Genomic DNA, 16,718 nt, shown 5'->3' on the forward strand with positions numbered 1-16,718 from the left:
AAACGTAAACTTTGGCCCATAGAAATGCATGGGTGCTGACCGGGACCTTCAGTCAGGATCGAATTAACAGAAGTCTACTGTACAAGCCAATACTCCATGAAAGAAAGGCGCAACAAGAAACCAGAAAAATCTTGTGCTGGTGCTTGTTTGTCACTGCTTTCATAACTTTTCTCGTGGTGTCTAGGCACACTAAATTTCAAATCAATTTTGTGACCTACGCAACTTTCCTAATTTCATTTTATTGAAGAAAAAAAGTGAATTTCGCTTAGCAGGGGTGTAGTGCGCTGTGTTCCTTAGTATAATCGTAATTTATTCTCAGTTGCACAGCGGAAGTTATAACTTGTGCCTATAGATGCCTAAAGGATAGTATTTGGTGCCTATAAATGGCCTTATGTGACAGCTTTAGTGCCTCCAACAGGCACCTAAAACAGCATTTTTTAGCACCTAAACATCCGGTCTCTAGTTAGGAGACGCACACCTTCTGGAAACTGAAACCAAGGTTGTTGAAAAGCTATTGGAGTAAATCATTGAGGGTGCTCTGAGGCCCGGCACTATCTTGTCTAGGGTGTCGAGGTTGAGGACCTTCAGCTCACGAAAAAAATGAAGAGTCGATAATGTCACGTCAGTAACGCCTTTAATGAATTAGGCTTAATCATCATTCACTCTTTGAGCAGCTCTTCGTTAAATGCTTCAAATTTCTTCACAAGGTGCTCGGGAATGTCGACGTCCTTAAGGTTTTCCATGCCAGGCTCGGGCTCGTCACTTATGAGGATGTCTACGAGGTTCTCGCATGCGACCACCACGGGGCGACAGCTCTCCGTCTTGTGCAGTTCTCTTAGCACGTAGTACGCTCCCGAGTTCTTGATGTGCTCTCGACACTTTTTCGTGGCGCAGAGCTGCAAATGAAGGGGGCAACAGCAATGAGTGATTTGTAAACAATGCATCTAGATGTAACTATACAGTCAAACTACACTATAACGAAGTCGCATCCGACATGACTTTAGACAAACACTGAAAAAAAAAAACCCCGAAAACGTGATGGGTCTATGCAATGAAATGCCGTGTGATGCCTCCGGTGGGGCAGCAAATGTTCTCCTGATGCTGCTTGCGCGCTGGTACGCAGCACGTGAACAATGCTAGACAGCAAGAATGTGTTTTGCACTAACATTAAAGGGCAACTCCGGCGATTTTTTGACCATGTCGAGCTAATAAAATATTTAGGTTCCCGAGACCCTCCTGTGACGCACCTGATAGGAGAATTGTTCCGCAAATTCGAAAATAATTTTAAATAAGCAAAAAAGAGCAAAAACGAAACCGAAACTGAGCAAGCAGCCGAGCGAACCTCTGCGTGTGACGTCACGAATGTATCCCCGGCGGAGAAGGCGCGCAACGCATGCCGGTCTCGCCCGCGGGGAGAACGAAACCGGCGAAGAGCAGACGCTCAGCTTATTCGTGACCGCGCCGGACCTTCGGGGACCTTCGGGTGACATTGCATGTAAGCTGCACCACCTATTCGGATCTATCAAACAGTGGCAGTTATGATTCAGAAGAATTCAATAGCCACGAATCGCCGTCCTCCACCACTAGAGCCAGCACCCATGCGCAACATATTGCGCTGCGACATGAAGACCAAGGGTAGCCCTAACCACTGATATACGTGCTGCTTGCTATTTTAGGTGTTTTACCCCTCTCAGGGAACCGCTTCGCATGCTCACTGTAAGATGTGGAGCACGACTTTCCGCATTTGTATCCCACAAGAACGCCGCTGACAGTCCAAAGCACCGAATGGTGCATTTGTTTACATCGGCAGGTACAGCGACCACTCGTACGTCGTTCGCTTGAGATAGCCGCTCATCGGTGACATCAATTAATGTCAGAACATATCAAAACACGTAGATTTTGTGCATGTAAGCACCGTTACATCACTCCGGGTCGCGCTGATGCGTGCGACCACGCACCTTCGGAAACAGAGAGCGGGAGACCCTATAGTAGGGAAGCGTTATGCAGCCTGCTTATTCTTCATATTCTCTTCATGCACACAATTAGTGTTCCGTAAGGTAGACATAGATTGGGACATTGCGCGTATGATCGTCCATTTAGAGAATGTATAGTTTTCTCGCGGAAACACCCATGTCATGAAGTATGACATCGTTGGCAGCTGAACGAGACGGTTGTTTACGCATGCTGTATCGAAGGGGCCTCCGCTTAATTGCTGCCCATTTGGGATACGAGGCAAACAGTGCACCTCGTAAGCTAAATAATGTCAGCATAACAATGGGTAATAATACACCCGTGGATTTGCGTAGTCACATTTCATTTAGGGAAGCGCCGGCGAGTGCCACTGGCCGCATTCGCGAACGGCAACGTATACGGATGTTGATTGCGCGTCGTGTTGTCGCTTTTAGCTTTTTGCGTGTGCACTGTACGAAATGAGGAATGGTTTAATTCAAATCCATATGGTCAAAACTGAACTACAGAAGCAGCTTTCCTCATCCTAATAGCTTAATTAGCTTCATATCAGTGGGTCTGGTCCGCCAGCAGCAGACGCACGAACTTGGCCACTGTGATAGGCTTAACCTCGGCTGAACGCGATCGGCATCGGCTCAAACTTGGTTTGCGGATGGCGAGGGCTGAAGTTCGTGCAGCCAACAACGCAACACCGCTTGCCACCCCGCATCACTTGCCCGTCCACAGGGAATGCAACTTCTCGCGACAGCAACATCTCACGCCAAGCGCTAGCTCACGATCGTCGACTCCTGCGCGCTCTCGTCGCTGTCGTCTGCATGATCCCGGCATGCTCTGCTTGGACCATTCCTGACGTCATACACAATGTGGCCTATAACTGAGGAGGGGGTAAGGTAGGGTGCTCGAGGCAATAAATTAAATTCATTTGTAAAAAATCTGTGCAACTCTCAAGCCTGCTTTTTTTAGGACATGACGGAGGTATTCAGAGGAACAGACCCAGCGAATTTCATTGACATCCGTTGACATCGAAAAATCGCCGGAGTTGCCCTTTAACATACAACTATGCAATCGGTGCGATCACAGTGGATCGGCGCTTTGGCTTGCTCTGAGCATGCTTAAAGTTTCTTCACTTAGATACACTGTACTATTGTGCCTATAACTTCTAGAAAAGCTTTAGTACAATTTTTACATCAGGGGCGGCATAACAGCGCTGCTCGAAGCAGTAATGAAATAATACTATTCATTTAGCAGAAATCCTGTGATAAACCACAGTTTCGAGAAATAACTCCTTAAAACCTGTGGCAAAATAATGCACTGATGTTTCAGTTCACACTGAACTGTGGCAACTGGCGTGCTAAGTGTTAATAGCCACACATCTTGAGGACTTGGTTCTCAAAGCTGGTGTTAAACAGAGATTTGTTGCTAAATGGACATTAATTCATTACTGCTTGGCTTTAATACAGCCCTAGTGAATAACTACTATGTTAACTGGTGAAAATTTGCTAATTAGCAACAAAGTCGCCCTTTAATTGGTCTTGGTAGTAGTATCCGCCTCAGTAATTCAGCTGATATGACAAAATTGTGCTATTTACCACAGGAGATTATAAATCTGTTACTATTAAAATAGATAACCCACTATATTATACATTCAACTTCAACCTTGATGGGACACAGTTGATTGAATTATACGGCTGGCTGAATTAAAAGAACAGGCATAAAAACATGTCCAAAGTCGTACCGATTCATTTAGCAGCGTACTTGCCCAATTCTAATGCACTGCTGAATCAAATGGCACACCCAGTTTTTATGCGTTTATAGTACAAAACAATGTGCATCTAAATCGCCACTAGATTTTATATTAGAAAAAAGTTACATGTCTTTGGTTCTGGCAATCACACGTTAGACAAAGCCTGTAGAGCATACCTTAACAAAATGTACATTTATTTACTCATTATGTCCATCATTGTTAATCTCAGTCAGCTTTTCAGCACTGTATAAAGACTACAACATTTTGTCCTCTGTGCTGTCCACTGTGTTTGATATTCCGCATTTCTTGGAACGATTCTACAACCACTACGAATGGGATGGTAGCGTACGCCCAGTTTGTCCTGGACACTTGCAAGTCTCCAGAGCGCCAGAAGCGTGATGCAACTCTGTTGTCACTACCTTTGCATAAAAAATGACTTTTTTGAATGAGCCTTCGTAATTACAACTTGACAGCGACGCGTTGCCGCTGCTACCCTACGTGAAATCTCGTTCTGTCGCTATCTTGTAATGACAATGGCAATGACGCCAGCTCTGATGGTAGGCTGTTGCTGACGCTGCGAACATGGTTATCGTTTCAAATGCAACTGTAACGCACAGGCAATTTATGGACCACTTTTCTTGGAAAAGAGGCACGCATTAGAATTGGACAAAACTGGTAATCATTCATTGTGAGCTGCTGTTTTCACTGCGAAATCTGCCGAAGGTAGGCCGAAAATCTGCAATTTTGGCGAGTGAGAACATGTCCTCGATGCATTCGCCGTCCTCTAAGTGCCACCAAGACAGACGCTGAAGCTATTAAGGTCACGATTACGGGTCACCAAAGGCATCAGGTGCGTGTGCGCTGACCATTCAAGTTCGAATTATCTGTTAAAATCCAATTTCAGGATTTCAATAACGAAAGTTTTGAGCTTCTGGCCCATAGAAATGTATGGACTCCGGCCAGAGCCTACACTCAAAATCGAATGAACCAACAAGCAGAGCTTAATTAACATGGTTATATGCTGGGCTGGAGATGGAGAGACCATGCAAAAATGTGATATTTTAAGTTAGCACAAAGTCTCAACCTTACCTGTGTGATCGCCTCGATAAGCATCTGGCGAATCTCTGGGCTCCCTTCTCGCTGCTTGTCGTTTCCCAGATACTGAAGATCGAGTGGAAGCTTTTCCATTTCGTCATCGTCCAGCTCCTCTGGGCCCATAAGCGGATATAGCAGCCGGGACAAGATGTCCACGTCGGGACTCAACAGCCACTCGTTGCTTTCTGTCGACACGGGTGGAACAAAATGAGAGAAAGTGCAGTTCTCGAAAAATCCACAAAGTGAAATAAATAGCTTGTTAATGAAAATAATAATAACAATCATGGAATTTGGTATCACCCCTGTGGTATGACAGACAGTGCGATAGAGGGCTCTGAATTAAATTATGGTTACGCAGGATTCCAAAATATCAGTAGGCTGCTTTTGTTGAAATGCACTGGAATGAACTCAACGTTGCGCTCGGCATCGAAACACTACAGCCACTAAGTCGTCACGGCAAGCAGTAAAATGTTGAGATATAACGTATTTCATGGCCTTTCGTTATTTTTTGCTTTTGAGTAGTCAAAACCCACTCAAGACAAGACCGGTTTTAACAATATTCCCATTCTGTGTTCTTGGTTGTAACAATTAAGCCTGGCTACTGGGTGTCTGCGTCAAAAGGGAAAGAAATGTGAAATCCTGGGGGGGTAAGCAGGCCACCACAATAGCTTGAGTGTCGTACACACCTCTCTGCCGTCTCCCTTCCACCCCTCTGAAACAGAAGTCAACTGCGCCAATCACCCCGACACCCACCCGCGCCAGGCACCGTAGGCTCGTTTTGGAGAGATGGAAGGGAGACGGGAGAGAGGCATGCATAGCTGGCGATATGGTAAAAACACGTTGCGCAGCAAAGACGCGCGGTGTGTGCTGCACGCAAGTGGGGGCAGCAGCTCGCATTTTTAGGGGCGAAGCTCCTTATGGCGGCACCCGTTCCGTCCCCGTCGTAGTAGTAGTAGTAGTGTGTAACCAGTCTGAGAAAAATGAGAAAAAAATTCCGAAGTTGTGTCCGTAGCGCGGAATCGAACCAGGGACCCCTCGCTTCCGAGCGCGCGGCGTTAGCCCTCTACGCCACGAAGCGGACATGGACAAACGCACCACGATGGCTATAAATACCCAACATTAACGAAAGGCCGCGTTTCTAGCGCGTTTCTAACGCGTTTGTGCTAGCGCGTTACGGCCCGTGTAAGAAGCTGGTGTAAGACGCTGTGGCCTCTCCACCTTACCTTCAACGCGTTTCGAACGCGCTGCCCAAAGCGGTGGCAAGTCAAGTTCAAGTCGAGGAGCGTTTATGAATACGGGGGGTATACTCTCTCAGCAGTCATGTGATGGCGTCGGCAAACGCGGTGCACGTTCCGGCATGTGTAAATGGCTGCGTAAGACGCTGTGGCCGCTCCCCCTTACTAGAGAGTACTGCACGTTTCTAACGCGTTTGTGCTAGCGTCCCCTTAAGCGGGAGATCCGATGATTCCCTCCGGAGCTTCGCCCACTCATCATCATTCACCTCGTGGATCTGCTGTCATTTTTTCTTTTTCTTTTCTGGGATTTCGCGTCCCTTTTCCTTTCAGCACAGACTCTCCGAAGCCAGATTTAATTATCATAACCAATAACATGGAATGGAAACATAATACAGTGGAATCTCATTGATACGATTCGACTAAGCTAGTCCTTGACATTTGTGATAGCTACAGCATTTATGCAAGCAAGGTCTGAGGATATGTATGTTCAAAGGGAAAGACTGTTGGGCTAGCCGGTATGGCATCATGTACACTTTAGCGACTCCGGTGTCCCGTCCTTTCTGTCTACGTCCGTCTGTGGTTTGCGCCGAAGTGTGCCTGTATGTTGTCTGTGTGCCACAATGTGAATTGTTGAAACATAAATTTGCTACGTATGATTACTTTCTGCATTTCCTCTGCTGGAAAGACGAGTACAGTAAGTAGCATTTGCAGCTGGGACAGAAGTGCATAGCCACCATTACTGCCATGAGAACAGCCTGTTTATCTTGTCGCTGTCACTGTACCCGGATGAGCACGAATCAAAGTGCCACTCGGCCTTCCTGCAATCAGTGAAAGTGCTAGTCATATCACAGCTAGGCATTTTGTGTTTGCAAGCGTACATCCCAGCGTTCGCTTCAACATCGGCGCACTGGAAGGCAGACTACACTGATACATGTTTCAGATGTCCCACAGTAAAGTGCTATCATCACAAGCTCTTACACCACTCATGTGTAACTCATGTTTAATGGCTAACTGCAAAAAAATTTTACTTCATCCAAATTGGTTACAAATTGGTACTATATAATACTGAAGTAATCTTAGCAAAGCTGCCATGGATGGTAACTGCCTAATTTTCTTATAGGTCATTCCAAGGACCTGTGCTGGTTCTCAATGTTCTGGGTTATGGATCCCTTCTGGCAAGCAGTAATGGCAGCGAACGTTTTTATTTTATTTATTTTTTTTTTTCAGTTTTGGCATGGAAAGGGTTCATTTCTGTGACAAATACACTCGTATTTTCTGTGTAAAATTTTGCTCAATGGCTAATCTGTATCTACATTCTACAATATCCGAAACTAGGCTCTTAATGCAAGTGAAAATATTGTTTGTCAATATTTTGGTCATACTCAAGACTCCCTTTCTATTTTTGTTTTTCTATCACTGGCGGAGCACTTGTCAAGCCTCATTTGTTATGCAAATGAGGAGAGTGTTCACCATCTTCACACGCAATTAGGCAAAGGACCATGTAAAGACTACTGTAGCCACTACAGTAACACACACATGCACACCCACTGTAGGCCCAATGCCCTTCCACCAAATTGCATGATACGCAAAAAGCACGGTTAATGATGCGTGGCTTGGGATCATTAAGGGCCTCTATATGTCCACATATTGAGTACCCAGCACAATACACCATCGCCCTGGCAAGACAGAGCAGACGGAGTTGTTTCCACGCTTCCTACAAGGCACAAATTGACTATAGCTTCTAAAGGCAGGTAAGGGGCCTTTTGGGTTTAGACGCGTCACTGTGAAGTACGGCAAAAGGTCTGTCTTTGCATGCTTGCAATATGTATAAGCTATTTTACCATAGAGGGAAGCCTGGATAGCGTTTTGTGGATGTCACCGTTTCCTTAAGGATGGATTTTTGGCTTGGTGGAAGATTTTCACTACGTAAACTACTGTGCCATAGTGTGAAAGAACACACACAACTTTGGTCACATTTGCTCCAATAGTTGTTTTCAGCTGAGTATGGTTGTCGCTCCGCTGTTCTAGCTTGCCCCAGCAGAGTGAAATTGCAGGAAAGTTAACACGAGATTGATAGGCTAACATTGCCAAACAGACAGGGTTGATGAAAAGCAACTGTAGCATCTGAGGGCCACTAGTAATTCAGTTAAACTAGATTGTTAGACAGCATACCTTGAGTATCAAATCTGTTTACTTTGCCGTCAAATCAAAGCTTTATAAGCCAAAAAGGAATAAATAAGCAAGAGATGGATGGTGCTGCCACCATTAAATTCCTGTACTCGTCATGTTAGAGCACCTGTTCGGGGCTAGCTAATTGCCTATGAAAATAAAAAATCGACTACATTGCTCACGGAGGAAAGAAATGAACTAGTAGGGAGCATTGCGTCACGCAGCCAGCCTTGGCAGGCCAACTCTTTGTGAAGTCATTCCCTTTGCCCTTTTCCCTCAAAAATTTGGCCTAACACGTGACCTCTGAGACTTGGCACACTGGCCAAAAATGTTTGGTTCTCGGCAGTTTTTAACCAATGCGCACTTGTTTGGCAACTCTGCCTGCAGAGCGCGAGCACTCAAACCTACCGCATGCTCTGACGTGATGCTCATGTGTGGGGCTGACTCATTTGGCTTTAATAGTTTTGTGCCAACACTCCCTCCCAGTTCTTTCCCACCAGCATGACATTGCTTTTAAGAGCAAGGAGAAACTCAGTGTGGGAGCTTTTGAAAACTTTTTTTTTCTGTGAAAAAAAAAAGAAAAAAAAAAAGAAAAAGAAACCTTGCCTACCATGTTATCTATCAAATCACACTGAATACAGTAGTGCTCTTGTCTCAGCGAGAAATCAAAAATATAAAGTTTGGCCCTCACATCTTCCACTAACCATAGACCATTATCTGCCAATTAAATGCAAATGTACCAGTCTCCAAAGAATGCTATACCAGTCTAATAAAGCAGTTAATTTTTCTCTGGTATTCCTTCAGCTACTTGGCCAGTGTGAATTCGCAGAATTGCTGATGCATGTACCTGAGAGATGCACCCAAACAAGATGTGACGCTGTGTTTTCAGTCGTAAGTCATACACAGCCTTCAAAAACTGAAGTGCATGAATGCTGACAGCACAAAGGGAAAAAAAAAAAAAAAAACATGCGAGCATACCGGTTTCGAAACAGCAGTTGCGTAGTACTGCAGCTGCACCATGCTTCCGAATCGTTGAAGTCTCCAGGGTGAGGAAAGGAAAGAACTTGTGTATCCTCCTTGCTGCCTGGTCCAGCAGCCACCTGCACCAATAGCGTACACTTAGTTTCCAAGCGCTTCCAGTGAGACGACTACAGCAAGTTTTGGGGACATTTTGTAAAGGAGCAAGTTTAGATCTCGTTGAAGTGGAAAACTTGGCCAAAGAGTCTTGCAGTATCACAACTCAAGTGGCTACTAAGAACCACTAATCCCTTGAGAACACCGCATGTCTAGTTGCTGCTCTTCCACTAACCCCACAAAGCACAAACACCATTCTACAACAAGAACTTGTTCACCTTAATTTCCTGCCATAGAAAGTAGTACATTAGTACAAAAAAAAAAATGCAATGAAAAGCTATCTGATTAAAAAGTTAATTAGCATAGTAAATAACTCATCAGTAATTGGTTTGCTTAACTATCCAGAGCTGAAGTCTCAGTCCAACATATAAAAAATCCTACTACGGGCTTTGCGCTAAGTTTCCTGGGCTTAAATCGGAATTTCACTTGCCCCTCATCAGGCCACGGAGCTTGAGGAACTCGTTAGGGGGGCGCTGTAAGACACCCGAGAAAGCTTCTTAGGTGGCACTGATAGCACTGTCACGATGTGTAGATTATTTGCATGTATGATGACACTGTGCTACTACTATGACTGGATAAGAACAGTATTGACTGGACATAAGAACAGTATAACGCACCGTCTGTGTTTATGCGCCATCGTGAGTATGGTGAAAAGAAAAACGAAATTATGTTTGCAGCCATTTTAATTATGACCTACATTAGAAGACAATGTAAGCGTAACAAACATGCTTTGCGTAAAGGATGTTCTACAGCAGGATGAGTTTCGCCCTAACAATCCACCATTCAGTCAGCGCAGGTGCTAATGCCTAGTAATGATCTGTTCTGGATGAATCAGGCAAGAAAATACATGCAGACATGGCATTAAACTGCAGCCACTGCTAAATGCCATCTCTGCGAGTTTTGAGCACGAACGAGTCATGGCACCGAGTAGGTGGCACTGGCGACGCAGCGAATCACTGGAGATGCAAGCAAGCATTTGTTCACATTTGCTTGCTCATTCTGGCCATACAAGAACATACATTTGACAATGTTGCTACTGCACATGTCTGCTAAGCTCGGCACCATCCTTCGCCCATTTCACCAAGCCACTGACGTGAACTACTGCAGCCAATAACATTAGGTGGCCATTGTGTACACATAGAAGTTTTCACAACATGGCTACCTGTTCACTGTTCATGGTATTGATGCGGTTAAATAAACCAAGCGGTGTGAGCTCCAAGAAAGGTTAAAGTAGCAAATGTTGCGCCTAAACCACTAGCTCATTCATGCTCAGGTTTTACATTTTATGGTGTATTTGATTTGAGTACCATGTTTAAATGCACTACTTGCCTATTCCATACTGACTAAATCATAAGCATCCACTGTTTGCAGCAATGTCGGATGGACATGTGTTTTGCCCATAATGATAACAGATGGCATCGCTGTTCCTTTCACTGAGGCTATTCCCGCATTGCTATAAACAACGGGTGGCTACGATTTACCCTGCACAGAACAGGCAAGTTGTGCAACACAGTGAAATACCGTGTCTGTGCAAAGCTTGAGCGCAAGTGAGCCCGTGGTTTAGTAGGGAGAGTCAGACTCCCTTGTTTATGCAGAATTTGGTATGAGCAACAGTGGTCTTTAACAGTTCGAACAATTGCCAACTAAATGGCGGCAAGGGACTGCCAGCACCTTGATACAAATGTAAAGCAATGCAAGACACAACCGTGTATGCCAACACATTTCTACCATTTCCAAGGGCTGACTTCCTTTTACCTCGAACCCACTGCTCGTCTCTGTTGCTCATGGTAAGCCTCGTAATTTGGAAGGTTGCCACCAATATATGCATAAGACAGCACGTTGTCACCAGCTGCCTTAGTGAGTTTTCTGAATGGCCATATTAAAAAAGAAAACAAATACCCCCCCCCCCCCCACCCCCACACACACACACGCATAAGCAGGGCACATACTCTGCAATGTTCACACAGAACATATGTGTATGTTAAAGAGATGCCTAATGTGAGGGGGTAGTCAGCACCCCATAATATTGTGCACGCTAAAACCACTTAGTTTAAATGTTCACACAACCGGTATACAAGCCAAGAAGAGACAAAAGAGGTAACGCAATGCAATGCTTAGAAAACTCATTCAAAGTATGGGTGACACATTCTGAATTCAGCAGTTGGCATTTCTTTCTTTCTTCAGAGCTATTTTAAGCACTGCAATGGCGTGGGGTGATAAATAGAACAGAAAGGGTCAATTTAGTTTAACAACCAAATGAGACCGTGAGAAGCATAAGGTAAATTTACCGTTTTTAACTGAAATTTAGACATTGTAAAGAGAAGGGAAAAGAAAGTGGAGGATTACTTGCCGCCAGTGGGAGCCAAACACACAACACCTGCACAATGCATGCAATGCTCTACCAATTGAGCTACGGTGGCAGCTGTTTCTCCCGTCTGCTTATTGTGTGGTAAACGTATACGTGAGAGCATTAGCCAGTGCCATTTACAGCTATTGTGGCAGGTGTGAAACGCGCTGTCAATTGCAGGCGTAATACAAGCTTTTGAGCAGGGATCCAGCCAATAAGCCCTCGTTTGCTACTTCAAGGCTGCTGTGTATGTTGGCTTCGTTTGGTTTCTCCTTCTAAAAAGCGTTTGCTGCAGTGACCATGACCTATCACTGACCACAGCACATGCTTGGCCCGACTCCCTTACCTTCTGACCTCGTCCAGCTGAGACAGGTTTGAGAACACAAAGCTGAGGTGGTCGTGGTTCTCGTTGATGCTGGAACAAAGTGCCGCCAGGAGGTCGTCGCACTTGTTTGTCGAGTTCAGCAGTGTCCAGGCCTTTTCAGCACCCTGCCTACCTCTGGTGAGGTTAGACAGTGTGGCCGCACACTGCCGAGCCACAGAGTCGTGGCTCTCGGAACGTAGCGATCGGTCTACCAAGTGCGCCAAAAGGCCGCCGTAGTCGTGCTCTACGAGGTGTTCCGAAATGGCTGGGACGGACGTGAAGTTTGTCAAGCACTTGCATGCTCTAGAGGCGGTTTCTGTGTTTTCATCCTGCACGAGCAGGGCCACTGCTTTGACCAGGTCCGAGTTTTTGAGCAGGAGAGAACGCCCGTCTTCTGAGTCTGGGAGGCCTGCAAGCATAATTTAGTGGTTCTTGCAAAGGACACTGAGAGGTAGTCGGATGTAGTGATCCTATCACGTCACTTTCACTTTTCATCCTCAACCTACCCCTTTCCCTTTTTCTTTTATGAGGGGCATGAGACCACTTAGAATAAATTGTTAAGGCTAGACAAAAAGAAACAATGGGGTAAACATTGTGAGTGCTCACTGGCCAGTTGAGTGCACATTAATGACTACTGTAAGCACCCAGCAGGGCCACATATGCAGCATGCAAGAGCGCAAAGTGAATGGTTTGTGGCCTGTGTATTCCAAAACCACTGCTCGAGCACTCATCTATTGTGGCTTAATTCATGCCAACCACGACTCCTAACCAACATTTGCAAAACAAGCAGAAAGTGTATGAGAGAGGCAGAAGTGGTCTAGTTTTCATGAAAACCAAATGCCGCTATCAGCCCCGATTGCTGCAATGTGCTGCCAAGAAAACTATGGGATGGAGGTTTGAGTTCTATCATGCTTTCTTTATTTGTAGCATCACACTATGGTTACGTGGATAGCATCTACCATCACTTCATGCAGAGCTTATTTTACTGATACATAGTCACTCTCTTAAGTGATCATAAGAAGCTGCGGGGGCTGCCCACTATAGCGCCAGAAATTGATTTTAAACCTCCTAGGATCACATTCTTGTTTCTGACATAACACACACAGCAGCGCCCAATTATAGCTTTATGCTCTTTAACATAAATTTTGTATTGTTTTTTACAACTTCTTATTACATGGCTACATATGTTTTGTATTGTTTTTTACAACTTCTTATTGGACGGTGTATCACACAGATAAAAATTGCCGAACTTAACAAGAGCGGAAGGCAAGAAAATGTTGCATATTTAGCCGGAATTTGCGTTATGTCTAACTCGGGAAAATCAGAAGAATAAAATCAGTGTTCGGGCGACCTTGTTTGTGTCCGTCTGCAACCTCCTGTTCGCGTCACACAACCCGACAGGATAAATGACCTGGCAGCCACCGCATCTCGCTCACATCATCATGCAAGTATTCAACACCACGCTGTGAACCCCAATCGCAGAGATCCACCACCTACACCGACCAGCATCATGACCGCATCATGGCAAGCCTTGGGCATACCCAAGTACACCGGATCAGCGGACGATGGGCCCGGGGAAGACTGGTTCTGCCTCTTCGAACTCCACACATCTGCTGCATCATGGTTGGAACGTGATATGGTCTCCAACTTCAAAGACTACGTCACTGGTGAGGCATTTCGGTTTTACCTCACACACATCTTTGAAACCAACGAATCGTGGGAGAGAATCAAAGAAGAGATGATTAGTCGATTTAAAGTATACGCTGCAGATCCCTCCATTATCTAACAGCTAGAGACATTTCAACTGTGTCGCCGCAGTCACCCGCAGCCTCCACTTAGTAATCATCATCAGTGCCAAACAAGGTCTCGTATGAGGAGATCATCGATGAGTTTCTCATGTCATGATCCTCGTGAGGAGACGACGCGCAAACGCATGTCAAGCATGATGATGACTACCACAGAGCCATCTTCACCATCGACGCTCTCAACATGCCGCAGGAATCATGCCCCTGAACCATCTGATGTGTTCACACCGTTTTCTTTACGCACGGCCCACCACCGAGTTTCGTGTCGCGTGACACTTTCACAGCTGTAAGACAATTGTGCATCTCAAGCGCAACTATTATTTACTCTTAACGAAGCGAAACCCACTTGCTATCCGACAACAGGACAAAAGGAAACCACCAACACCATATGCTCATTTGGCGACGAAGAGCATTTACCTTCATCAAGAGCGGAGGAACAGCTTCCACTTGGAGTTCACGCTGATTTGCATATCTCAAGCTTTTGTGCACACACTAACCTTCAATAAAACGCTGACATTGCAGAAGCATCGAGGGCACCAGATGTCGCACATTACCAAGAAACAGAAATGCCCGCTCAGCATGACGTCACATGGATGGCAGCCTTAGAAATGGCTCCTCAAGAAATTCAGACGTGGAATTCACCATCAGACAACCCACAGCAGAAAGCATTGTCCCAGCAACTCCAAGAACAAGTTCGGTTAACGCAAGGACGAATCCGAAACAGACGACAACGTCGGAAAAGAGTGCCATTGAAAAAGCAGGCACAATACAAAGAAAGACTAGTCAACTGAACCGAAAAACAACTCGGCCAGTATGTTGTTTTCCTAGGAAAGAACATCGTCAAGGACACCTTCAACACCAGCAGTCAAGACAGCACCTAATACGACAAATGCAAAAACAGCGCAAGCAATGGCCAAAAGGACAGGTGCGATCTTCTGGCATAAAAAAGCAACAGAAACATCGCCTGAAAAACTTCGTGCAACGAGCACTCGTTTCAGAAAACGCAGACGTCCAACCACCAGAAACGAGCCGACTTCATGCAAACGGTGCCTCTCTCGTGAGAGTAATCTGCCAAAGACAGATTACTCTCACGCACGCCATCTTCGGTCTACATGCGCTAGCTTCAAGCCCAACTACAGATCCTGCTACTTCATGATGCTTGAACTTCACTCAGTTGTGCCAAGTGCACAACATGTAATTGCATCCATGATCACGTTACGGTGCATGTAGACGTCGTCCGGAGCGCAAGTCAGGCTCGTCCACCAGAGCCATGCGAGAAGTTACCGGACAGCTACAGTTTTCTATGAAGTTGGCAAGGGTTACAGAGCCATCTTGAAACATTGGACTAACTGCGCATTCTTATGCTTTTCATTCATCCGCCCCTGCACCTACGACTCTCTCGGGGGGTGGGGGAAGTTTGTATCGAACCACACAGTTACGGTGCAATAGTGATGAAGGGGGAAGATGAATAAAAGCAGTGTTCGGGCGACCATGTTTGTTTCTGTCTGCAACCTCCTGCTCGCGTCATATATATATATATATAGAAAAATCAGAAGCAGAAGCACAACTTCGCGGTTATCTTAGGTTTATTTACCCAACAGTTTCGGTCGGGTCCACCAACCGAAACTGTTGGGTAAATAAACCTAAGATAACCGCGAAGTTGTGCTTCTGATTTTTCTAAATATGCTTGGCCCATTGTAAAATCCAGTTACTACTATATATATATATATATATATATATATATATTTGGGCTCAAAACTCATTTGGGCTCTACTCCACAAAGCCCGTAATTTACATGCCTGGCAAAACATCACAGCAGGCTGATAAATTACTGAAAGAAAAAAAATATATTTTTTTTTTCAGTAATTTTTTTTGGTGGTAGCTCGTGACACCAATACAGGAAAAAAAATTGCACAAATAAACAGCTTATCATTATATATATATTTTTTTTTCGGTAATTTTTTGGGTGGTAGCTCGTGACACCAATGCGGAAAAAAAATTACACAAATAAACAGCTTATCATTCTTCCATCTGAATGCAGTGCTCATAAATATCGGGGCACTCACTTGCTCCTTATCAGCCTTCTGTGATGTTTTGCCAGGCATGTACGGGCTTTGTGGAGTAGAGCCCAAATGAGTTTTTTAAGTACATATGTTAGATATCCCTGCAGTGTTCGCGATTTACAGCGCGTGAAGCTGATGATGCGAGAGGAAGAGGAAAAACATTAATTCTGCTTGCGCAAAGATCCTGAGAGATCTGGCTTAGGTGTTCAAGCAGTTACTTGTCACAGACAACTCATTTGTTATCCGCCAATGTTTAGCTTGTCTACAATCCTGTAGACTGATTTCTGTATTCTTTCCTCACCCGTGCGTTAAAACATCGATAATGTTGTCACTAACGCCCCATTCCGACAAGCATCGCACGTTTTGATTTCTAACGGCGGCCGTAAAGCACCTACAAAAACAAAATTATGCCACCTTATTCCACCGAAGACATACTTTATTTCTAGTAAACACAGCTGCCAAAAACACGTCAGCATAAAAAGAGCATAGGTAGGTTCTAGAGTACACAAACCTGCAATGTATGCAAGGGCTTGATTCTTCGCCTCGGTCGGCGCACTTTTGGCCAAGAAATTAATCAGTTCATTTACTGGTGTCATGCTGGTCGCAGATCGCTCGCATTCGCAAAAATCGAGACGCAGAGCAATGAACACGAGCAAATGGGAATGACTGGCAACGACAACACGTGCTTGGTACTCACGCCGACAGCTCACGTGCAAAGTAAGAACGCCGACTTCCGGTTGGATCACTTCCGCCAAAGAAACTACAGGACAAATAATTACTACACTACTACATTC

At 45.1% G+C, this 16,718-nt stretch overlaps 1 protein-coding gene across 1 annotated transcript; it reads right to left on the reverse strand.

The window, feature by feature from the left end:
- Positions 1–617: 617 nt before the first annotated feature.
- On the reverse strand, positions 618–16,642 carry LOC119445899 (protein HGH1 homolog). The gene is made up of 5 exons (XM_037710196.2): positions 16,436–16,642; positions 12,039–12,465; positions 9,190–9,311; positions 4,802–4,992; positions 618–896 (listed from the first exon to the last, which is right to left on the reverse strand). The coding sequence occupies exons 1-5, from the start codon at positions 16,518–16,520 to the stop codon at positions 660–662; spliced, it is 1,062 nt and encodes a 353-aa protein (XP_037566124.1). The 5' UTR covers positions 16,521–16,642; the 3' UTR covers positions 618–659.
- Positions 16,643–16,718: the final 76 nt, after the last annotated feature.

Source organism: Dermacentor silvarum, chromosome 3 (genome assembly GCF_013339745.2).
Source record: "Dermacentor silvarum isolate Dsil-2018 chromosome 3, BIME_Dsil_1.4, whole genome shotgun sequence".
Taxonomy (NCBI): Eukaryota; Metazoa; Arthropoda; class Arachnida; order Ixodida; family Ixodidae; genus Dermacentor; species Dermacentor silvarum.